The sequence below is a fragment of the Tenrec ecaudatus genome, chromosome 14 (genome assembly GCF_050624435.1).
Source record: "Tenrec ecaudatus isolate mTenEca1 chromosome 14, mTenEca1.hap1, whole genome shotgun sequence".
In the NCBI taxonomy this organism is placed as follows: domain Eukaryota; kingdom Metazoa; phylum Chordata; class Mammalia; order Afrosoricida; family Tenrecidae; genus Tenrec; species Tenrec ecaudatus.
In genome coordinates this window covers 97,930,704-97,955,571 of record NC_134543.1, presented here as the reverse complement: position 1 = coordinate 97,955,571, position 24,868 = coordinate 97,930,704, and the positions used below count along the sequence as shown (strand labels likewise).

Genomic DNA, 24,868 nt, shown 5'->3' with positions numbered 1-24,868 from the left:
AAAACATTAAATCTTTCATACTCTTCAATTTTTTGGCGGAGAGCCTCACAGTCTTCTTTATAAATCTGTATTTTGGGTCGGTAAACATACTGAGTTAACATCAGGTCTTCTGGAGTAGGTGGAGTGTTTACAGTAAACTGAAATAAATAAATAAACAAATCCCTCAAAATGTATATGCTGAAGACAAAGTGTATTTAAGAGATAATGCAAATTTCAGCGTGCTTATACAGAAAAGATCAAAAGAGAAAGCTGAATACTCAAAGCTGGTAAAATGCAAGCTGACAGCTAACTTCAAGTTTCATATTTCAAAGTTCAATTCTCTAGATATTTGGGAAAGCTAGACATGTTCCACTGACATAGGAAGTAATTTGAAAATGGTTATGCATTATTTTAAGAAAATCAATACTTAAAAATTCAGACTTCCTAGGAAAACCTTCATGGGGCGGTGATGGGATGGGGGTGAAAAGGTGAGTTCACTGGGAAGTGCTAGTTTCTGGGTTATCTCTAGTTTGATTCTTCTTTTTTTAATTTTTATTTTTTGATCCTTACTTCTAAAGCAGGCTGAATTGAAACTTGCCACCACCACCCCCAACCCCCACATGCCCTTCATTTGTAAAATAAAGCAATGGTTACTCTGAATATACTTTATTACTTTAATCCTATGGCTTTTTTATGTTCTGATGCAATACTAGAAAAATAAAGTCTTTATTTCACATTGCTTTAAAAAACAAACCAAAGTAAACCATACAATTATCCATTATTCATATTCAGTGTGGCACCTGAGCTCTGGTCTTTTCATCTAGGAAATAGGAATAATACCAAATAGCCTGATAAAAGTTTTTAGAAAAGTAACTCAGGGCCTACTAAAGCAGTCCAACAAACACTAGTTTACATCTTTTTTTAAAAAATTGATTAAATGCAGTTTAATCAATAAAAAGGAAATAATTGATTAGTTTTTTTCTCTTTCCATCATCCATCCTGTAATGAATGTGCTAAGAAAGTGTAGAAAAGTATTAAAAGAATTATAATTGGAAGTTTATTGTCTTCCTTAAAAGGTATTTATTATTTTCAAGGCTAGAATTATAAAAATACATCAAAGCTGTAGGTATTGGCTCAAAAAGAAATAGGAACACTAGAGCCAACATTTTGTTATCTAATCACCATTTTCTCACTGGGGAAATGGCTAATTTTCCTATAGGAACAAATTAATTGAAGTCATATTTCAGTTCCTTGTGAGACATATTTACAACCACAACAGCGACAAAAGTGAGGGTGGTCGCTGTGCCTGCTTCTGTGTAACCATGAACTTCACAGGAGTTCCTTCCTTGGCTTGGTGATTTAGGGCGCAGTGTCATGGGTTATCAGAGTTAACTGCCTTATTAATATGTTTAGTGCTTTTGTTCTACCTCCCCATTTGTTGAGTAGTTCCTGAGGTCTTAAGAGCTCACCAGGCCATTTAAGTCACAACAAGAGACTGGAATCAAAGGAGAAAATGAAATGTGTGGATACCTGCCTCTCTTGAGACCAGAAGAACTAGATGGTGTCTAGCTACAATTACTGAACATTGTAATCAAGTATTTCCTGGAAGAATCCTGATCTAAAAAGGAAAAGAAAATGTTGAACAGTTTCAAACTGTCATGGACTCTAGACTTTATGAACCCAAGGAGGAAGGATGAACCCTGAAACCATTATCCTGAAATAATCTTTATTTTTATTTTTTATAAATCATTTTATTGGGAGCTCATACAACTCTTATCACAATCCATATACATCCCTTGTGTGTCAAGCACATTTGTACATTTGTTGCTATCATCATTCTCAAAACATTTTCTTTCTACATGAGCCCCGAGTATCAACTCATTTTCTGAAATAATCTTTAAATCTTAAACTAAAATTAGCTCATGAAGTCTTCTTAAAAATTAACAATATTGTTTTAACTTAATTAGCAAAAAATATCTCCTTAAGAATAATTTATGTGGGACCAAATTGACAACAGCAACTGAAAAGTTTAGTGAGAAGCAGCGAGTTTAGTTTCTGATAAGGTGGGAGAAACAACCAGAGAAGGACAGTGAAAATAGTTGCACAACTTGAAGAATGTAATCAATGTCACTCAATTGTATATGTAGAAACTGCTAAAGTGGTATGTTTTGGTGTGTGGGAGAGGGGGGAGATGGGGGTTATAAAAGTTCACGGAAAAATCCCATTATCTTTTAATCTCATTTGTCAAAGGACATTTTGGCTCTCCCTCATATAATATTCTCTCTTTTTTAATCATTTTATTAGGAGCTCATATTACTCTTATCACAATTCATATATACATCAGTTGTGTAAAGAACATTTGTACATTCATTGCCCTCATCATTCTCAAAACATTTTCTCTTCACTTAAGCCCCTGGCATCAGATCCTCATTTTCCCTCATAAATTCTTGACAACAAAACAAATTTGTCAAAAAATAAATTTCAAACTAATGTATATTTCTTAAAAGTCAGTTCTTGAGATCTTCTCTCTCCCCTCCCCCTGACAGCATCCTCTCTGCTCTCTCCTGGCCCCCTGATGACTCCCATTTTCCTAACAAGGGTACAGACCCAGGATGCATGCCAAGGTACCTTTTCCTCCCCACCTGTAGTTGAGACTTTGCCACGAGGCATTTCCAGTGAGAAAAGTAATGAAGTTGTGGCCCAAAAAGAATTGTGCCCCTTTTCCTAGCTTCCATCCTTGATTTACTTTTCGTATCTGTATAATCCTCCTAGAATTGACCTTTTAAAAAGCAGCCTTATTGACATACAATTCACCTAATTTAACTATACATTTATCTTTTGCAGTTCATTCACAGGGTTGTATAATCACTACTACAATGTAATTTTACAATACTCTCATCCCTTCTGAAAGAAAACTTTGTACCAATTAACTGTCATTTCCCATGGTCCTTATTGCCCCTCCATGCCTTAGCAATCACCTAAATCAGTTTACTTTTTGGTTATTATGAATAATGCTGGTAGGAGAAATCATCTTCAGCTTTTGTGTGGACATGTGTATTTATTACTCTTGGGTATATACCCAAGAGTGGAATTGCTGGGTCAGATAGATAATTCTATCAAACTTTTCCATAGAGGCGTTCCCATTTTTCCCTTTCCCAAGCATCGCAGAAGGGTTCGATTTCTCCACATCATTACCAATACTTATTTTCTGTCAACTATGTGTGAAGCAGGGTATAATGATTTTGATTTTTATTTCCTAGTAAGTGATGTTGAGCATTGTTTTCATGTGATTATTGGTCATTTGCTATCTTCTTTGGACAAATGTCCATTCAGATATTTATTCATTTTTAAATTGGGTTATTTTTCTATTGCTGAATATAAGTTCTTTATGTTTTCTGGGTACATGAGGGAGTACCCCCCGAAAAAAAAACTAAAAAAAAAAGCCTAGAATTATTTTCCCATAGCTATGTATTTTATTTTTTTTACTAAACAACCTTATCAACTTCAAAGTACTCTCCATTACACCTAACACATTCGTCAAATCTGTGATTCCATTCTTAGAAACATTTTTCAAACTCATTTGTTTGGATGGCTGACAGCACCTTCCTCATTTTTTTCCCACCTCTTCTACATTGTCAAATTGCTTTCCTTTCATGTCCTTCTTCATTCAAGTACACAAAAAGAAATCACACAGAGCTAGAGGTTAGGTGAGTAAGGTGCATGAAACAAGAGAGGCATGCTGATTTTTGCCAAAAACTGGCACACTAAGATGGTTGCATGAGTAGGTACATTGTCGTGGTGGCAAAACCAGTCCCCATCTGCCACAATCAGGCCTTTTTTGTTGCACACTGCTACACAATCTTTACAGAACCTCTAAATAGAAAGTTTGATTAACAGTCTGACCTGGTGGAACAAACTCCAAATGCATTTTAAGCTGACATTTTCATCCATTTGGGAAATTGATGGACTTCCAAAACGAGTTTTATCATCAATTGAAATTTCACCTATTTTGAAACAAGAAAACCACTTGCGTTTTCCCCCATAGTTGCAGTCCTTGTAAGCTGTGTTCAACAACACAACGGTGTCTGTGGCATTTCCCCCCCCAAACAGAACACAAAATTTCAGTCACACACTGTTCTCTTAAATTGGCCATCACAAAAACCGAGTTTCAAACAAAACTGCTTGTACGAAAATATTTACTATGACTAGAGAGAACCTTCCCAGGTAATGCCACTGGGTGCACTAAGTTGCTCGATGCTCGACTAGTGGGTTTATAATGCGGACTACAAAAGCTCCGCTCAGCCAGCATAATTCCATTTTTGGGGGGGAAGGGGGTACACCCTCGTTAAATGCCCTATCAGATATATGGTTTATAAATATTCTCTCCCATCTTGTGGATTATTTTTTACTTTATTGGTGGTATTATGCAGCCCAAAAGTTCTTCAGTTTGATGAAACAGTTTGTCTGTTTTTAATTTTGTCACTTGTGCTTTTGGTACTAAAGGTAATCGATTTTTATATTACAAGATGAGGTAAGGGTCAAGGGTTTTTCGTTTAGTATGAATATATAATATCTAACTGATTCAATACCATGTAAAGGAAATAGCACTCTACTTTTCTGCACTGACTTGTCAATCAAATGTCTATATATGTGGAAATTGTTATTTAAGTTGTCTATATCTGATTTAGTCCTGTTGATCTGGTGAATTTTAATGGTAACATTTTAAATAAACTTCTGAGAACTGGTTTAAGTTTTTCCAATTCGTGGATTAATTTAGGTAATTTACATCTTACTAAAAATTAACCTAGGTATTAAAACATGTCAGAATTAGTGAATTAAAACATTTTCTTTTTCACTTTTATGACCAGTGGATGTGTCTTATTTCTCAATCTTAATTTTCTACATTTTTGTTTTCTCTAGATTTATGTTTTCTTATTTTATTGTCTTTTCAAAGTACTAACTTTTGGATGTGCTTTCTTTCTACTGATTTTTGTTTTCTACTGCATCAGTTTTCTTCAACCTTTTTTCGTTTGTTTTCCTATGGATTCTTTGTGCATATTACTTTATCACCCATTATGATACTTTAAAGTAAATATTTGTTTTCTTTATTTTTACACTCACTTCTTCTATCATACAAATACCTAAAGCTTTAAATTCCTTGCAAAGTATAAATTCTACTCTATGTCCCACAAATTTAGTATAACATGATCTCTTTTACTTTGCTTTCTAAATTGTTTTTATTTCCTTTTAATTAAAAAGTTAACTAGAAATATATTTTAGTGTCTGATAAGCTAATAATGTTTTGACTTAAAAAAATTATTTCTAATCTTATTGGATACGTAGATAATGAGGTTTATAATTTTTAAAAATGTGTTAAGATTTTCTTTGTGGTTATCTTTTATATTGTTTACTGATTATTCAAATATTCTTTGATCATTCATATCTTTGATTTCTTTAAAATGTATATTAGAGCCTTCTGGAACATTTGGAATTTTATGAGGGATGAAGAGCATGATACTTTTATAATCAGGGGGAAGAAAGATGACAAGAAGGGAGAACAAAATTATAATTTAATGTTACCAAAAGCCATTATTTGAAGAATAGCTAAGATTTGTTTTTGTGGTTAACATAAACATACTTGATATAGGAAAACTTTGTATCATAAAATTTGCTTCCTTCCATCCTTTTTTTGTTTTTAGACAAATGCTTGCTTTGATACAGGTTAGTAAAAAAGTACAATATAACTATTTTGAACAAACATTTCACTTACTTTGGTTGGAAGATTGCTCTGCCGTGGTTTCTGTATTAAGATGTGGACTTGAAGAAGTATAAAGAACTCCTTTATTGTTATTCTCCCATTCATAAGTTTCTGAGGAAAGAAAGTTAAATTGGATGGCCTTCAAGATGAGTTCATAAAAAATAACTTAGAAGTACTTTGTGAATATTTATGAAAATGTCAAAAAAATTTTTTAAAGAAAATATCTTGATATTTGTAGACTATACATGAGCAGATTTTACCTAAGATCATTTCTTTTTAAATAAATCATTATATTGGGGTTCTTACACCTCTTATAACAATCTACACGTCAATTGTTATCAGCATATATTACATATGGTAACATCATCATTTTCAAAACATTTTCTTTCAACTTGAGCCCTTGGTATCAGCTCTATTTTCCCCTCTCTCCCCCTCCCTTCCTTGTGATCCCTTGATAAATTGTAAATTATTAGTATTTTCTTATCTCACACCATCCAATTTCTCCCTTCACCCACGTTTTTGCTATTCGTCCCCCTGGGATGGGAATGGGGGTTATATGTAGATTGCTTTCCCCTTTATCCCCCAACCTTTCGCTTCCCCTTATGGTATCACTACTCCCATTATTGTTCCTGAGGGGTTTATCTGTCCTGGATTGTGTGCCAAGAGCTCTTATAAGATTACTTCTTAAAAATATTCAATAGCAAGAGAGTTGGGGAAAAAAAATATAGGCCTTTTAAGGTAGTTCCTAGAGTCAATTGCCTTGTTGGGTCCTATTAGCAAACAAAAGGAAAACTAGTCTTCTGTTTGTCTAGAATATCTGACAATTAGGAAAGAACTAAAACAAAAACAGAAGAGAAAGAATTTGGATTTGAAATGATTAATATCTTTAATATACCTCTCTCAAACCCTCTTCACAAATTGTGTCTCTGAGAAACTGCAATTCCATTTGACTATTGCGATGTGCTAGAAACAAAAAATAAAATCAGGTGATGACAAATCAAAATTAAACAGTAAACTTAATTTTAGTTATCTTTCAGGGTTACAATCTAACTCATGCTCCTAAAGACATGCACCAGGATCATTCTGGGACAGGAACCTCAGGGGCAAGTGAGATTGTGTTAATGGAGAGGAACAACTTGGAAAAGGAGGATGAGGCCGGCTGCACCACTTAAGGAATGTAATCAATGCCAGTGAATTGTCAGGTAGAAATTGTTGACCTTTCTGCTATGTATCTTCTAAACAACAAGTGAGTTGCAAGTGAGGTCTTAGCCATTTAAGGTGCAAGCTATTAACTCTCCCTGTTTGGAGGAAATAAAATAAAATAAAATTGAAGAACCATGGAAACAATTTGTTCCGCAGAATAATGGGCAATGCAAGCAGCAGTCTCCGCAATCCTGATACACCAGAACTAGTAGTTGGTGACTGCACTCCCAGCTGTTCTACATGGGATCACATTAGATGTCTTGGAGAAACCATGTGGCACCAACTCAGAATTATCCAAACAAAACAACAACCCTCCAGGCTTACTCTGGCTCTTAGCCACCCTTTAGGTCTAGAAATAAATGCAATCCTGGGGCTAAATTTTCAGCCAAACAATATACAGGTCTTTAATACACGTATAAGTAGGAGGTACACACATCTTAGAATTATCAACCACTTGACATTAAAAGGGCAGCATTTACCCAAGGACAAAGAAGGGAAGGAGGAAGCAACATAAGAAACTAAGGAGGAAAATGGATAAGTGATATTATACTGGGGAGATTACAATCAATAAGGTCAAACAAAATTTGCATGAGTTGTTGAACTGAAAACTGATCTGTACACTGTTACTCAATTTACAATAAAAAAGTAAAAATTAAAAGATAAAAAAATGAAAATTTGTAGTAACTATTTATAATCTCTAAAAAAGCTTATTCAAATATTCCCTGAAGTGAAACACATGTTATTTGTTAAGTAAGTAAATGACTGCTATTTTATTTAGCTTTTATAAAGATCTTACTGCTAAAGTCCAGAGAAGTCCCATCACCCTTGACTGAATCCAGAGAGCTGCTGCAACTAGGTGGGGTCCTGGTCAGACTTTTCATCAATGTACTACTGGCATTTTTATCCATATCTCCTTCAGTATGGTGGTCAAATATCTGAAGTTATTAATAAAGAAACACAGAGGATAAATTGTGGTACTGTATGCTTCTAATGAGAAAATGTTTATTAGAAACTAACAGGGAAAAAAAAGAAACAGAAATATCATTGCTAAGATTAAATTTAGCTATCCACATCTTATAGCGATTATCTTAGTAAAGAATTAAAAGTAATAAGCAACTGACATTAGAGTAAATTAGATTTTCAAAATTAATTTCAATAAAAATAGAAATAACTATGCTCTATATTATATAAGTAAATTATTTCTCAAATGCATCCAAATTATAAGCAGATCCTGAAAGTCACCAAATGTTGCGCTATTCAGTTATTTATTAGCCACTAGGATCCAAGTACACCATTAACTTATTTCTAGGCTTTAGTACTTCCATCCCTTAAGCTAAAAAACTCTGCCATTGAGTTGATTGTGACTCACAGTAACCCTATAGGACAGGTCAGAACTGCACCAGTGGGTTTCTGAGACTGTAATTTTTCATAGGACTAGAAAGTCTTATCTTTCTCTAATAGAGAGGCTGGTGGTTTCCAAGTGCTTACCCTGAGGTTAGCAGCCCAACACATAATCCCCTCTCAAAAACTCACTGCCATTGAGTGAATTCCAACTCATAGAGACGCTACAGGACAGGGTAGAACTGCCCCTGTGGGCATCCAAGGCTATAATTCTTCACGGTAGTAAGCCTTATCTTTCTCTAACAGAAAAGCCAGTAATTTTGAACAGCTGACCTTGCAGGGAGCAGCCAAACACATAACCACTAAGCCACAAGGTTCCTCATAACCCCCTAGCTAACCATTATTCCCTAGCTGAAATTAAAAAATATATATTATACTAGAATGAAAGAGCCACGAGACCAGATGTTCATCTAGATTTCTACTGATGCCTTCCTAAAACGTCTAAAACAGTGTCTAGGAGTAGCAGACACTCAGTATTTGTTGAACACATAAAGTACAAATACTCATAGAATCTACTAAATTCATTTAAATTTTACATTACTATATTTTATCAAAGCTTCATTGACTAACCAATTGTTTCCTATTGATTTTTTTTAATTGATCTTATTTTATAGACTCATTACAACCATTTCCTTATGACCTCATCTTAAAAACCTAGTTTAACCTTTGTTTCATATTTTTCATGACCCTCTGCAGCTTTCTAAGCTTCATTTTCCTACCTCTGAATCTTCATTTGAATAGATTTAGTTTCTCCAGAAGTTACTGAAATCAGTGTTTCTCAGCATAAAAATACATACATATGCTCTTTTAACCTCCCTGGCGGTAATCCTGAGCGTGGCTTGGGGTAAATGTCAACTGTCAGAAGTTTATCATACCTGGAATGTCTACTAGAGAGATTAAAATGAGTAATTTCTTAAAAATTACAGGCCTACAAAACAGCAAATTTTATCCAAAACAATGTGCCACTTTAGGGTACAAAATTACTGACATAATTAGACAGCCAGGGAGGTTTTAACAAATAGAATATTTCACTCACTTTATATTTTTAAAATCATTTTATTGGGGACTCATACAACTCTTATCACAATCCATCCATGCATAGTAACAAGCTCACTCACTTTATTTTGACCTATCTCCCGCTAAAGAAAAGGGCTGCTGCATCATTCGCTAAGAAAATTTAGTCAACTTTTTATGCAGTTCATATAATGGAAAGGTATTTACTCTCCCAACATTTTTCACACCAAAGATGACTTTTCAAATTACATATACCCTCTCTAGAGATTTTCATATGCAAAACCACCAAAGAATATGTACCCAAATCACCAGAGGTGACATATTTAGAACTACACAATTTCAACATGTTATTTTTTTATACTATGTCCTATTTCATTTTTTCTGTGACTATTTGTCACTTTACATTGTTTTTAAATCTAAATTAATCCCATCCTGAAGGTTCTACATAAGAACATTTCTCAACTTTTAACTGGAAATAATCAATTCCTGATTAAAATTAAAATCATTCCTTTGTTTAAGACAAAGCTGTGGGGAATGATCAAGGGTAAGGTTGCTTAGAGAACAGGGATAGCTGTAGCCCAGGTGGGGACATAGTATGGTAGTAGGGCAGGAGGAAAGTCAAGGGAGATGAAGGAAAGAGCTAGGAGTCAAGGGGCATTTATGGAGGTCTAGACAAAGACATGTACATGCAAATATATATATGAGGATGGGGAAATAGATCTATGTGTCTATATTTATAGGTTTAGTACTAAGGTGGCGGAAGGACCTTGGGCCTCAACTCAAGCATTCCCTTAATGCATGAATACTTTCTTTTATTAAATTGGCACTCTACGATGCTCACCCTCCCGGCACAACTGCTGAAGCCAAAGTGGGTGAACAAGTAAATGTGGTGAAGAAAGCTGATGGTGCCCGGCTATCAAAAGAGATAGTGTCTGGGGTCTTAAAGGCTTGAAGATAAACAAGCGGCCATCTAGCTCAGAAGCAACAAAGCCCACATGGAAGAACACACCAACCTGCGTGATCACGTGGTTTCGAAGGGATCAGTTATCAGGCATCAAAGAACAAAAAATCATATCATTAGCTGCACACCTCCATGATACGATCGCCGAAGACAAACGGGTGCATAAGCAAATGTGGTGAAGAAAGCTGATGGTGCCCGGCTATCGAAAGAGATAGTGTCTGGGGTCTTAAAGGCTTGAAGGTGAACAAGCGGCCATCTAGCTCAGAAGCAATAAAACCCACATGAAAGAAGCACACCAGCCTGTGCGATCACGAAGTGCCAAAGGGACCAGGTATAAGGCATCATGCAAAAATCTATGTGTGTGTGTGTGTGTGTGTATATATATGTGTGTGTGTGTGTGTGTGTGTGTGCATACCATAGTGAATGAAGGGGGAAGTGCAGAGTGGAGACCCAAAGCCCATTTGTCGGCCACTGGAGATCCCCTTATAGAAGGGTTTAGGAGAGGAGATGGGTCAGTCAGGGTGAGATGTAGTACCGATGAAGAACACAGCTTTCCCCCAGATCCTGGATGCTTCCTCCCCCCAACTAACATGATCCGAATTCTACCTTGCAGGACTGGATAGGGCAGAGGTGGTACACTGGTGCATATGGGAGCTGGAGGCATAGGGAATCTAGGGTGGACAATACCTTCAGGACCAGGGGTGTGAGGGGCGATGCTGGGAGAGTGGAAGGTGAGTGGGTTGGAAAGGGGGAACTGATTACAAGGATCCACATGTGACCTCCTCCCTGGGAGATAGACAGCAGAGAAGGGGAGAAAGGGAGACTCCGGATAGGGAAAGATATGACAAAATAACAATCTATAAATTATCAAGGGCTTATGAGGGAGGGGGAAAAAAAAGAGGACCTGATGCAAAGGGCTTAAGTGGAAAGTGAAAATGATTAGGGCAAAGAATGTACAGATGTGCTTTATACAATTGATGTATGTATATGTATGAACTGTGATAAGAATTGTATGAGCCCCTAATAAATTGTTTAAAAAAAAAAAAGACAAAGCCTACCTGCTGGTCTTGTACAGCATCACTAAGTTTAACTTCATCGTTTCTAATTTTTTTCTCACTCTGGAAAGCATCATCGTCTTCTTGTACCCAAGCTCTTTTTTGACTAGCAAAGGTTTCTTCCATGTTATTTTCAGATGATGTAATCCCTTTTTGGTATATGTCAATGAAAGTCTTTCCCTCAGTTTCTATGTTAATTGAGTCTGAGGAATTAGTTTCTGGAAACACAGGAAGATTTTCTTCATTTATATATTGAGATGGACTTAAATTCAGCTTATTCAAGTTAGAAGCTGCACTACATGCAATACCTGAATTTTTGTTAAAGACGTGCTGAGTTTCTAAGTGATTTAAATCAGTTGTGTCAGCTGCAATCTGTTCCAGGTCATCTGTGCCAGTGACATTATGACTTCTTTTGTTAGGCAATCTGGGCAAAAAGATTCCCAAAGAACGTTTCCTCATTTTATTTGCATCTTTTACAACTGTCATTAATGGTACAGAGTTGATTTCAGATACATTATGAGAATTTTTATGTTCCTTGTTTTTGGCATTGCTGGACTCAGTGGTATGTTTGTCTATGTGTTGCACTATACTTATATCATTGGGTACTTTATGTGCTAAATCAAGCAACTGTTCTGAAAGAGGTGGTATGTGAACAATTTGAAAATTTGAAAAATCTTCAGTTTTTCCATTTATATTATTCTGTTTGGTACTAAAACTTGGAGTATAAGATGCAGTCACAGTATCTAATGGTTCTCTAAGATTGGCATGGATTTGATTGACTTGATTAGTTAAACCTGAATTACTGTAGAGATCTGTATCTGTACCACATTTAACTGTTTGCATATTTTCCTTCAATTCTTTTCCACAGGCTATTGTAAACTGTTTCTCATTATTGAGCATTATAGACTTATTTTTACATGTGGGTACAGAGGATTTTCCTACAGCATTTAAATTCTCATAACCAGCTTTAGACAATATTGTTTCATCTTCACTAGCAGTATTTTGTACTTTTTGAGGTAAAAGTTGAAGTTGAGTTGAGAAATGAGGCTGAGGAGTAGAACAAACATTAACAAAGGTCTTCTTTAAACTAAGTTCCGCATTATCAACAAAGTCCTCCATTTGATCATTTGGAAGTTTAAAAGATACTCGTTTTGAATTAAGTTTAGTTGTCTCTTCTAGATCTTGGCTACCTACTATTATTTGATTAGCTAATACATTTTGAGGATCTCTAATATCATTAACTGAGTGATTAATGGCTTCTTCTTTATCACACAAGGACACAATATTCTCCTCCACATTATCAACAGAAGAAATCACATCTGGTAAACAACACTCATCACTGGATCCACAAGTAACAGGTGCATGACTGCTTGTAAGATCCACATTTTTTCTGTCTGTTCTATTTAAGTGACAACTTTCAATTTTCGATTTCCCCAACATACAGGCTGAATCTATAACCTTCTCCATGATGTCTTCATCTGCATAAGTGCTGTGGAATTTGGTGGTTTCCATTTCATCTCCATCTGCAGACAAAGTCTTAGTAGAAACAAAGGGTACCATAGGATGCTTTTGCTCAGTGTGAGAAATCATTTTGTTTTCTATGGCCTGCGCATGTTTAGTAGTGGTTTTTTGAGCAGTGTTGTCTTTCTTAGGAAAAGAAATAGCGACGTTTTTTTCTTTTATGAGTCCAAATTTAGGGCCCTCTGGAAGTACTTTCTCCATAGCTTGATAATCAATATAAACAGTGTGGGACTTGGTGACTTCTAGATCATTAGAGTTGTCCATAAACATCACAGTCTTGTCCATAAGCCTAGTCGTTACTTTCTCTGGTGAGACAGTTTTACATTCTAAGGCAGTCGTGTGACTTCTAGTGATCTCCATGTCATCCTGTCCGCATGTATACAAACCAGTTTTAAAAGCTTCTGCCATGGGCATCAAGTGAGAGTCCTCTTGATCTTTCTGGGCGCTTTTATGATTGACTTCCACCCTATAACTCTGGGTTATGTCCATATTATTGTTATTACTCTCTGAAAATATAATAGTCTGATCATTTTTAATCTTGAGGCTTTTCCTTCTCTGATTTTTGTCTGACTGAGGTACCTTCAGAAATCCAGGCTTGTGTTTGTCATTCTCCCACGTCACTAATTTAGACAGCCCCATGTTCTCACCACCTACACATGCTACAGCAGTTTCTGTAGGTCTGTTAGACCATTGGCCTGGTACTGTTAGCTGGTTGTCTTTTACTGCAAGAGGGTCATTTTCACCATCCTCTGGAAAGAAAGCCCTCCTCTCATCAGATGTCACTTTTGGTGTCCCTATGCTTTCCATTTGGGGTAGCTCAAAATTGGGTTTGATTGGAAGCACTGTTTTCTCCTTTCCTTGGTAATCAATGAGAATAGTATGGCATTTTGTCATTTCTAGATCATTATGATTGTCTACAAACATGACAGTCTTATCCACAAGCTTAGTCGTTACTTCCTCTGGTGAGACAGTTTTACAAACTAAGGCAGTCGTGTGACTTCTAGTGATCTCCATGTCGTCCTGTCCGCATGTATACAAAATGGTTCTAGAAGTTCCTGCCAAAGGCACCAAATCAGAATCTGATTCATCTAATAAAGGTCTCTTGCTTATTTCTATTGTATAACTCTTAGTGATATCCATATCATTTTGATCACTCTCTGAAAATACAATAGTCTTGTCTATCTTTAATGCACCAACACTTTTCCTTCCATAAGTTTTGGCACTATGTTTTTCATCCAGAAATCCAGGTTTCTGTACAAGTTTGTCGTCTACTACTTCTGTATCATTAGATATAGATGTTTCAGTTTTTTCTATATGAGCTTTATTACATTTTTCAACTTTTACAGTCATCTGTGTGCTTTCTGTTCTTAGTTGACTGTTAGTGTGTTCTAAATTAGAACTACCAAACTTTTGTACTTCAGAAGGACCACATCCAATGGCAACAGTATGACTTTTGGTTAGATCCATATTTTGTTCCTCCGCTACACAAGAAACCATCCTGTCATCAGAAGAGATAGATGTGGGACTTCCTAAACTTTTCCTCAGTGGCTCAGGCACTTTAGAACTCTCACCTGGTACAGCTATCAGTGTATGACTATTAGTAGTAGTAATGTGATTTTTCACAAGTGCTTGTCTTTGTGATAAAAACAAAGGTTTTGTGGCCGAAAATAAAGATTGCTCCCATGAAACTATGTTTCTATTATTTCCTGGTGCCACTTGTTTATCAAGATCTCTCCCAGAGATTATATTTTGAGTTTTTGCTAAGTTCTGGTTATAACCAATTGACTGAGGAGAATCTTTATCAAGATGGAATGACATCTTCAAAACGTGATGTTTTTCTTTTTCCCAGGTGGTAGTTACGTTTTCAGATGCCACATTTGGTTGTAGGGATGATTCAATGTGATGTTTAGCCACATCCCCCCATTTATCTGAAAGTCTTTTGTTGGAAGAGTGAGATTTACTTGTATCCTTCAGTGCTAGATTATAAGATGCAAGAGGAGTCTGACTTCCTAATTTGTCTGTGTGACATTTAGTAAAATTCATATCTTCATCTGTGAAGAGTTCAGTCTTTCTATCAGTGAATGGAATTGATAAAGAATTTGCTAGGCTCTGCTGTAACCTTTTCTTAGGTATATGAAGAACTGAGCTACAATTTACATTCATTTCCCTATTTTCTGCCACAACTGTGCAGTTTTGGACCATTTTTTCTTTTTCAGATATTGGTGCAGCTGCTTTCTGTGCATTTGTCTCATCTTGCTTAAAAACTTGATTATCTATGGCAACTGTATGACTTTTGGTAATATCCATGCAATCTTCTCCAAAATAAAAAGTGTTTTCTATAGGAGAGATGGCATCTGAATTGGGGCACATTTGAGCAAAAACACTATCGTCCTTCAGTACATTTTTCTCTTTTCTCATACTTGAGACACACTTGGTCAGTTCCATGGCCTCATTACAGCTGGAATTAAAAAGTGCAGTGTCATCTTGACTAGCTGAAATGGAACACATGGATTCTGAGGTCATGGGCAACTTTTTGACATCATGGTTAGAGGTCTGTGTGACTGTGTGGGATTCTGCTCCCGCAATATGACCCCTAGTGATTTGTACTTCATCTTCAGGGCTTAAGGTAGAATCTTGAAATATAGTATTCAGTTTATTCTTAAATATTTTCTCCTTTCCTTGAGATTTATCTCCACAACTTATAACATCCATTCTGACATTCTGAGTTTCATTTTCCATTTCTGATAAATGATCTGCAGTGGGTAAAATCTGTATAGTGTGGTTAATTGTCAAGTCCATAACTTCACTGCCATAAATTGTAATATCATCACCTTTAACTTCTTTTGAACTGGTCTCATAAGATACAGGAACCAAAGTCTGAATATTAGCTGTATGACACTGGGTGAAGTTCATTACATCATCTTGTTCTCTAAAGATTCTAGTCCTATTACTGTTATTCTCATCAACATTCAGAGATACATGCATTTGATGTATAGACAAAGCATTATTTGATTCATTGGCATGAACAGATGGCTCACAATTTTCTTTATCAGAATCTTTAGAAGGAGAAGCATTAGATTTTCCCATTTTCAATTTTTTTATGAAGTCATTGAAATTTATTTTCTTTTCTGAGGAGGTATCTTGATCCATGGAAACATTTAATTCGTTCTTCATTTTTGAATCTTCAGCGTGGAGCTTTAAGCTAGCCAGAAATGATTTAGTATCTATCTTGGTAGATTTTTCACTTTGAGTACAATTTAAAAGGTCTTTGGCAATCATCACGGTGTGACTTGCAGTCAGGTCCATCTGGTTTTCATCTGAAAAGATGATTGTCTGGTCATTTCCAGGTTTCCTTTCATGGTTGTGTTCTATAATTGAGAACTATAATGAAAACATATAATGAGATCAAACCAAAGGCAAACTTATTTTTTAAGGCATTATGCACATATAAAATATATGTAAATACTTGATATTTATGTATAAATATAAATACTTGATAAATTACCACAAAATGACTATTTGGTGAAACATTTGTTTATTTGATTCAATGGAATAGTGTGTAGCAAGCATTACAGTATTAATGACTTTTCAAATGCCTGTGAATAATTTATTTTTTGGTGCCTCTGGAAAAATAAAAAATTTAAGGTTACAAAACCCAAAATTGGGGAGATAAAAAACATGACACCATCAAATAAAATCAGGCTGAAAATTCTTTGCATTATATATACTCTGTGTTCCTGGGAACTGTGTTCATTTTTATTTATTTGTAAGACTATGGTCTAATTTCCTTGCTAGTCAAAGTGTGATCTGTGGATCGTACACTAGCCATTACTTAGTACATTAATAGAAATATAGATAGAATCTTGGGACCTACCCTAGAACTATTTGATTAGTAGTCTATATATTAGCAAAATACGTTGGTGATTATATGCTGATTAAACTCTGAGGTATAATTAATACACTCTTTATGGTCTACACTGGCAGTGACTTAACAATCTTTCGTTAAGAAGGTGGAAAGTTTTTCCAGTCTATGGTGGTCTATCTCGGTGTGTCATTCTTAAGTCATGTCATTAACATTGAATTTGTATTGTACTTCTAAAAACAATTTTTAGCTGTTAAGAGAAGGTTAAACTATGAAAGCGTGTGCATAAACACTTACCTCTTTCTGTTGCATCTGATTCTGAATGGGGGCACAAAGCAATGTGTTCATCCCTATTGAAAGAAAGAGAGGAAACAAAGATTTAACATTATATATTACTAGAGGCCTGATTTTCCTTTCCCTAATTCTTTATCAGTTATAGATATTTACTGAGGTTTTACCAGTTACTAAGCTGTTCAGGAGGAACTTATTCTATTCTTTAAGGACTGGGTTCAGTGGAGCTTCTAGACTAAGAAGAGAAAACGCAGAAGGACTCAACTTCCCACTTCAGGGGCAGGAGCCACTGAAAAACTTAGCACAGCTTCAAACACTGTCAGATACCGAGGATCTAATGAGTGGAAGCAGAACACTGTCAGACATCACGCCCAGAGATGGACCCCTTCTATCAAAGGGTACTCAAAATGTGACTGAGGTGGAGCTGATTTCTTGAAGGGGAGTCAACCATGGTGATGCAAAGTCTATCTTCATTTGCTGATGGGATACAATTTAAGGAAAAATAGCTGCAAAACTCTATTAATGATTGGAATTTGGAATGTACAAAAAGTAAGAATTTAGGAAAGTTGTAATGGTCATAAATGAAATGGAATGCATAAAGATTGATATCCTAGGCACGAGTGAGCTAAAAGAACTGGTATTGGCCACTGTGTATCAGAAAATCATACGATTTACTATGCTGGGAATAACACAATCAAGAGGAGTGGTGTGGCATTCACTGTCAAAAAGGACATTGCAAAATCAATCATGAAGTACAATGCTGTCTGTGATAGGATTTTATGTATCACCATTCAAGGAAATCTGATCAATACAACTATTATTTAAATTTATGCACCAACTACAAAAGCTAGTGACGAAGATATTGAAGAAGTCTACCAATGACTTTAGTCTGAAATTGATCAAACATGCAATCCAGAGCCATTGATAATTACTTCTGATTAGAATACAAAAGTTGGAAAGAAGAAGGGACAATGATGGGAAAATATGGTCTTATTGATAGAAATGAAATTGGAGATTGCATGATAGATTTCTCAAAGTCAATGACTTAATAAGTTATTAATAAAAGGTATTAGTAGCAAATACCTTTCTCAACAACATAAAAGGTGACTAGATACATTGACTTCTCCAGATGGAATAAACAGAAATCCAATTGACTACATCTGTGGGAAGAGAGGCTGAAGAAGCTTAACGTCTGCAACTAACTGCAGGCCAGGGCCTGACTGTAGAACAGATCATCAATTGTTCACATGTAAACTCAGGATAAAGCTGAAGAAAATGAAAATAAGTCCAAGAGAGCCAAATATGGCCCTGAGTCTATCCCACCTGAATTTCGAGAACATCTCAAGAACAGATTTGACACACTGAATACTCATGACAGAAGACCTGATGAGTTGTGGGAGAACATCAGGACGATCATTCGTGAAGAAAGCAAAAGGTCATTGAAAAGATAAGAAAGAAAAGGTCAAAGTGGGTGTCAGATGAGACTCTGAAACTTGCTATTAATAATAGAGTAGCAAAAGCAAATGGAAATGATGAAGTCCAAGAGCTGAATAAAAAATTTCAAAGGGCAGCATAAGAAGACAAACCCAAATATTTCATTTTAAGCTGGAAAATAACATCCAATTTTAAAATATTTATAATGAATAAAACAAGAGAGAAAATACAACAGTCCAAGAAAGAATAATAAGAACTTGAATTAAAGTAGTGATAGAAAGAATAGAGTAGCTATTAATAGAGAGTAGATTTTCAAGGTACCATATAAACTCAAGTATAAGCTGAACCGAGTATCAGCTGAGGTACCTAATTTTACCACAAAAACAGCATTTAAAATGTGCTGGAAAACTCGGCTTATACACAAATATATATGGTATATAGGAGGCAGAATAGAGAGAAAGCAGGACCATTGTGGATATGAAGAGTAAAGGGAAAAAATAAGCAAACCTTGATTCCCGACTTGGAAAAATGAGTATGTGGGAGTCCAAGATAGGAAAAACATCTTGGAATCATAAGGCTTGCGAAAATAATCATCTCTGAAATTCTAAATTGAATATGTTGTATAAAAAACAAAGATTTCGGTGCTGGTAGCGCTCCCGTAAACATGGTGAACGTTCCTAAAACCCGCCGGACTTTCTGTAAGAAGTGTGGCAAGCACCAGCCGCACAAAGTGACCCAGTACAAGAAGGGCAAAGATTCTCTGTATGTCCAGGGAAAGCGACGGTATGACAGGAAGCAGAGTGGCTATGGTGGGCAGACGAAGCCAATTTTCCGGAAGAAGGCGAAAACAACAAAGAAGATTGTGCTGAGGCTTGAATGTGTTGAGCCCAACTGCAGATCGAAGAGAATGTTGGCTATTAAGCGATGCAAGCATTTTGAACTGGGAGGAGATAAGAAGAGAAAGGGCCAGGTGATCCAGTTCTAAGCTTTATCATGGTTTATTGACAAAATAATAAAAGATGTCATGTTACATATAAAAAAAAACAAAGATTTCTTCATATGCTTTATATATATATTTAAAATTATTTATCAAGGAAGGTGATAAAAGAAAAAGCATATGGTATTAAAAAGTATTCTGGTTCATACTCACCAGTAATCTCACAATGACTTTCTTCTGGATTTTTATTCCTAAAATTAAAAAGTATTTTCATAAATGTTTTTGTGTTGCTGGTTTGTTTTGTTGATTTAGACTCATGAAGACCCATTTGTGCAGAATACAACTGTTCTATAAGGTTTCAAGGCTGTGCTCTTTCAGAAGCACGTCACCAGATCTGTCTTCCAAAGCATCCCAGGTGGGCTTAAATTGCCGAGCTTTCAGCTAACAGTCAAGTGCTTACTCACATGTGCCACCCAGAGACCCCTAATAACGTACTTAGATTAACAGATCTATATGTAATGATATGCTAAGTGCTACAAAACATGTTAATAATACCATTTTTGTTTTGCTTGAAAAAAAGTTAAATATAAACATATATACACACATATATAGGAAGTTTCTACAAGGACATTCAAAATGATCAATAGTGGTTATCTGTGGATAGTGGGTCACCTGAGAAAGAAGTAGTAACTTTTTACTTTTGACCTGTGTTCTTTGTATCTTTTGAAACCATGAACACTATTATTTTGATTTATTCAACATTAAAAAAAAGATAGGTAATATGTTCACATAGTTCTAAATAAGGTAAAAGCATACCCCCTAAGCCTCCTTTAGTTTTCTTCTCAGAAGGCAGTTTTATGCCAGTGTTTTGTGATCTTTCCAGAGACATGTTATGCATTTAACAGTCTATAATATATGTATGGCTTATAAATATGTATAAACATAGCTATGCAAATATAAACATATACACATGTATATACACATACAATTTAGAGTTTTATATCTTGCCTTCTTTTAAAAAATCATTTTATTAGGGGTTCATACAACTCTCATCACAATCCATACATACATCAATTATGTAAAGCACATTTGTACATTCATTCCCTCATCCTTCTCAAAACATTTGCTCTCCACTTTAGATCTTGCCTTTTATCCTATGTAATATGACATAAAGGTTTTTCAATATCAGTAAATTAAGAGAATCTATCCCACCCCACCAGCAGCACAGAAATCAATTATAAGGAAATATATTATTTTTCATTTAACTAGTCTCTTACTGATGGCTCTTTCCAATCTTTTACTATTATGTTAAATAATGTTGCAGGGAATAACAATCATTAATTACATTCATGCAAACATTACAAATTCCCAAACAAAACTGCCAACTCAAAGGGGACGTATATATAAAATTTTGAACAATACTGCAAAATTGCTTTCCACAAAGATTATCCCAATTAACAGTCCTACTATTTATTACTAATTATTGCCTTTTATTTTATCTAACTCATTAAATTAAAAATTGCATTTCAATAGTTGTAATTTATATATTTATAGTCTTATGAATAGATATGTACATTTTAATTCAATAGTTATTGATATGTATCTTCTTCATATAACTAATATTATTTAATTAATTTTTTGAAGTGATTCATTTTACATTTTTTTTAATAAATATTTTTATTAGGGGCTCTTACATCTCTTATCACTATCCATCCACTCATCCAGTGTCAAACACATTTGCACATATGCTGCCATCATCATTTTCAAAGCATTCTCTTATCACTAGAGCCCGATATCAGCTCCCCATTTCTTCCCCCACCCTTCTTCATCAACCTTTGATAAGTTATAGATTATTATTTTAATATCTTACATTGTCCTCCGCCACCCCTCACCTACATTTCTGTTGTTTGTACCCCTGGGAGGGGGTTATTCATTGATTCTTGTGATCAATTTCCCTTTTATCCCCACACCCTCCGCTAATCCTCCTGGTATTGCTACTATCCTTGTTGGCCCTGAGGGGTTTATCTATCCTGGATTCCCTGTCTTGTGGACTCTTATCTGTATCAGTGTGCATGTTCTGGTCTAATCTGATTTGTAAGGTAGAATTGAGGTCATGATAGTGAGGGGAAGGAAGCACCAAAGATAGAGGAAAGTTGTATGTTTCATAGGTGCTATTCTGCACCCTGACAGGCTCATCTCTTCTCTGTGACCCCTCTGTAAGGGAATGTCCAATTGTCTATAGATGGGCCTTGGGTCTCCACTCCATGTCCCCAACCCTATACCCATTCAACCTTGGGTATGATTTTTTTCTGGGTTCTAGAAGCCTGACACCTGATCCCATCAACAGCTCATTATCACACAGGCTGCTGTGCTTCTTCTAGTGGGCTTTGCTGCTTCTCAGCTGGATGGTTGCTTGTTTATCTTCAAGCCCTTAAGACCCCAGACTCTATATCTTCTGGTAGCTGGGTACCATCAGCTTTCTTCACCACATTTGCTTATGTACCCATTTTGTCTTCAGCAATAGTGTCGGGAAGGTGAGCATCACAGAATGCCAGATTATCAGAACAAAGTGTTGTTATGTTGAGGGAGTACTTGAGTCGAGGCCCAATGTCCATCTGCAACCTTAATTCTTAACATATAGATATGAGTACATAGTTCTATTTCCCTCGTTTTGTATATTTACATATGCACATGCCTATATTTACACCTCTATAAATGTCTTTTGCCTCCTGGTTCTTTCCTCTATTTCCTTTTACTTTCCTCTTGTCCCACCATCATGTTCAGACTTCATTAGGGTTTAGTAATTCCTCACTGCTACATTGCCCTTGATTAAGCCCCACTAGGCATCCTACGCCCTTCACGCCATTAATTTTGGTTCACTTATTGTTCCTTTATACCTGGGTTGGTGCCCATCCCCTTCCTTTCTCCCACCTCCCCTTCTCCCATATACCCCCACACCATTGGTCCCGTTCTTTCATCTCTGAATTATTTATCCCGCCCATCTTATCTAGATAGACATACAGATACATTAATAAGTGCAAAAACCAGGCAAAGCCAAATAAAACAACAAAGGAAGTCAAAAATCAACAAAACAGAAAAATGGAAAAGTCTATAAATAGTTCAAGGTCTGTTTGTTGGCCTTTCGGAATGTTTTCCAGTCAAGTCTGATGGGGTGGCACATTCTGTCTCCAAAGTCTATTTTGGGTATTTCATCATTTTACTGCTCTGTTGCATGCCCTTAGTGTTTTGCCCCAGCGTGATGGGGTCAGACTAATATTATTATAAGAAAGATTAACTTAAGAAAAACCTGACAACTTGAATTTATCGTTCTATACAAGCTGATGTACCTTAAGGGTTTACATATCACTCCATTAAAACTATAAAATACCAAAGGCTCAAATAGAAAGAAAATGTTTTGAGAATAATGATGGCAACACATGTACAAATGTGCCTGACACAGTGGATGTAAGTATGGAGTGTGGTAAGAGTTGTATGAGACCCTAATAAAATAATTTAAAACAAATAAGTAAAACTATAAAATACACTTATTTACCAGAAAAAAACAGTATAGTAAACTCTGCAAAAAGTTTATTTTTTAATTACTCCTAAATATTCCTACAATAGCAAAAAATAAAAATATTTTAATTTCACTCATTTAATAGAAATAAACAATTTCATTTACATATTTGAACTATATTTTCTTTACTTACTTCATAAGGAAAGCATTTTCTTCCGCTTTTTCTATAAAATAAAAATTGTTCAAAGGTAACTTCATAAAGCATTAAAAAATTACATAAGTATATAAACAACTGTTTAAAAATTACTCACTACCCACTCCCATGGCCCAAGAATTCTATGAAGACAAAAAATGAATTTTATCAATTATCTGGTTAGATGGTCACAGTAATATTTTTTTTTCACCTTTTATTTTTCCCCAAATAATATTTTTATTGACATATCTTACTCATTCCACTATATCCACTCCCTTCCCGTACGGTTTATTGTTCAATCCCATTGGGTAGAGCTATATAATCATCAATGCTATCAACTCCCCCCACGACCCTCCTCACTTCCCATACCCTCAGGGGATCCACACTCCTGTGAGTGCCTCTGAGGGGTCATCGATCTTGACTACCATGTCCCAAGCGATCTTAAATGTACAAATGAACATACACAAATTTGACATGATGAATGAGGCATATCACATATGGACTGTAATAGCAGGGAAGGAAATCTTAAAGAGCTAGAGAACAGTTATGATTTTCATCAGTCCCATATCACATCCTGGCATTATCCTCCATTCTGCGAGGCTCTTCTGAGAGGGGCTGTCCAATTGTCCTGCTGGTGGACTTTGGGTCTCCACTACATCCACTCCCCTTCATATCATTTTTGGGTGCGTGATCTAATAGCTTTTTCTGTCCACACCTTATGATCACACACCCTCGTGTGCTTCTTCTACGTGGGCTTTGTTGTTTTCCTGCTAAATGGCTGCTTATTTAACAAAAAGCCTTTAAGACCCCAGACACTATAGCTTTTGATAGCCAGACACCATCCGCTTTCTTCACCACATTTACTTATGCACCATTTTGTCTTCAGTGATGGTGTCGAGGAGTTTGGTATCATACTATCATACAGTGCCACCTTACTAGAAATAAACCTTTCTTGTACAGAGGTAAGATTTAAGTAGAGGTTCAAAGACAACAGATTATTATAGGAATTGCTGTGACATATTTACCTGCAATTTCCGACTTTCTTGATATTTTCACATGAGATTCTGCCTGAAATATCCTACAAGAGAAAATAAATATTACTGAAAATCTGTAATTTTTAAAATTAGAACATTTGATGTTCATTTCTAGTCTGCTTTGAGCGAGATAAAAGTAAAATTTTATTTTGATTAGCTTTTTCTTCACATATGTAATACTGATTTTTGAAATGACAAATTAGTTTACCACCTTAAAATGTTATGGTTTTTTAGGGTGCTCTCATCTAATCATTCTTTTATTTTTCTCAATAACTTAAAAGTATTAGTGGACCACCCAAACATCAGTCTCCACAACCCTGAGACCAGAAAATATGAGTGATGATTGTGCATCAACTAACAAGCGGTAACATTCACAATGAAAAATTATTGAAATGCAAAGAGAGTGAGAGATAGTTAAAATTTATTGTGCCAATCTGGACAATATATGGGGTTAATTGAAGGGCAAAGAGATAATGGCTTGGTGAGCCTTGCCTTTCTAGTTCTCGGGTCTCTTGCTCTGATGATTGGACCAGGGTGCATCTGCCTTCGCCACTTCCCTGCTTCACTTCCTGCGAGACATCCCTGAGGAGAAGCCACATGGACCTACCCCAATGCAGCCCTGGGTGCTGGAGCAGCCATGTGGAGACCCCGCCAGAGCCGAGATGCTTACATGCTCACTAATTCGGCTTTCCTCCTGCAGTCAGCATC

General features: G+C 35.8%; 2 protein-coding genes across 2 annotated transcripts in view; one reads left to right on the top strand and one right to left on the bottom strand.

Annotated features, from left to right (window-relative positions):
* Positions 1-24,868, bottom strand: part of KNL1 (kinetochore scaffold 1) — a 72,741-nt gene that overhangs the window by 32,320 nt on the left and 15,553 nt on the right. The window contains exons 6-14 of the mRNA XM_075530959.1: positions 24,152-24,204; positions 23,127-23,157; positions 19,630-19,667; positions 17,052-17,104; positions 11,375-16,273; positions 7,737-7,875; positions 6,633-6,700; positions 5,750-5,848; positions 22-137 (exon numbers count right to left, since the gene is read on the bottom strand). Coding sequence (XP_075387074.1) covers positions 22-137; positions 5,750-5,848; positions 6,633-6,700; positions 7,737-7,875; positions 11,375-16,273; positions 17,052-17,104; positions 19,630-19,667; positions 23,127-23,157; positions 24,152-24,204 — 5,496 coding nt within the window. The remainder of the gene's footprint in view (positions 1-21; positions 138-5,749; positions 5,849-6,632; positions 6,701-7,736; positions 7,876-11,374; positions 16,274-17,051; positions 17,105-19,629; positions 19,668-23,126; positions 23,158-24,151; positions 24,205-24,868) is intronic.
* LOC142425455 (large ribosomal subunit protein eL42-like) lies at positions 19,122-19,527 on the top strand. Its single transcript, XM_075530706.1, has one exon. It carries the CDS (start codon positions 19,144-19,146, stop codon positions 19,462-19,464), a length of 321 nt encoding a protein of 106 aa, XP_075386821.1. The 5' UTR covers positions 19,122-19,143; the 3' UTR covers positions 19,465-19,527.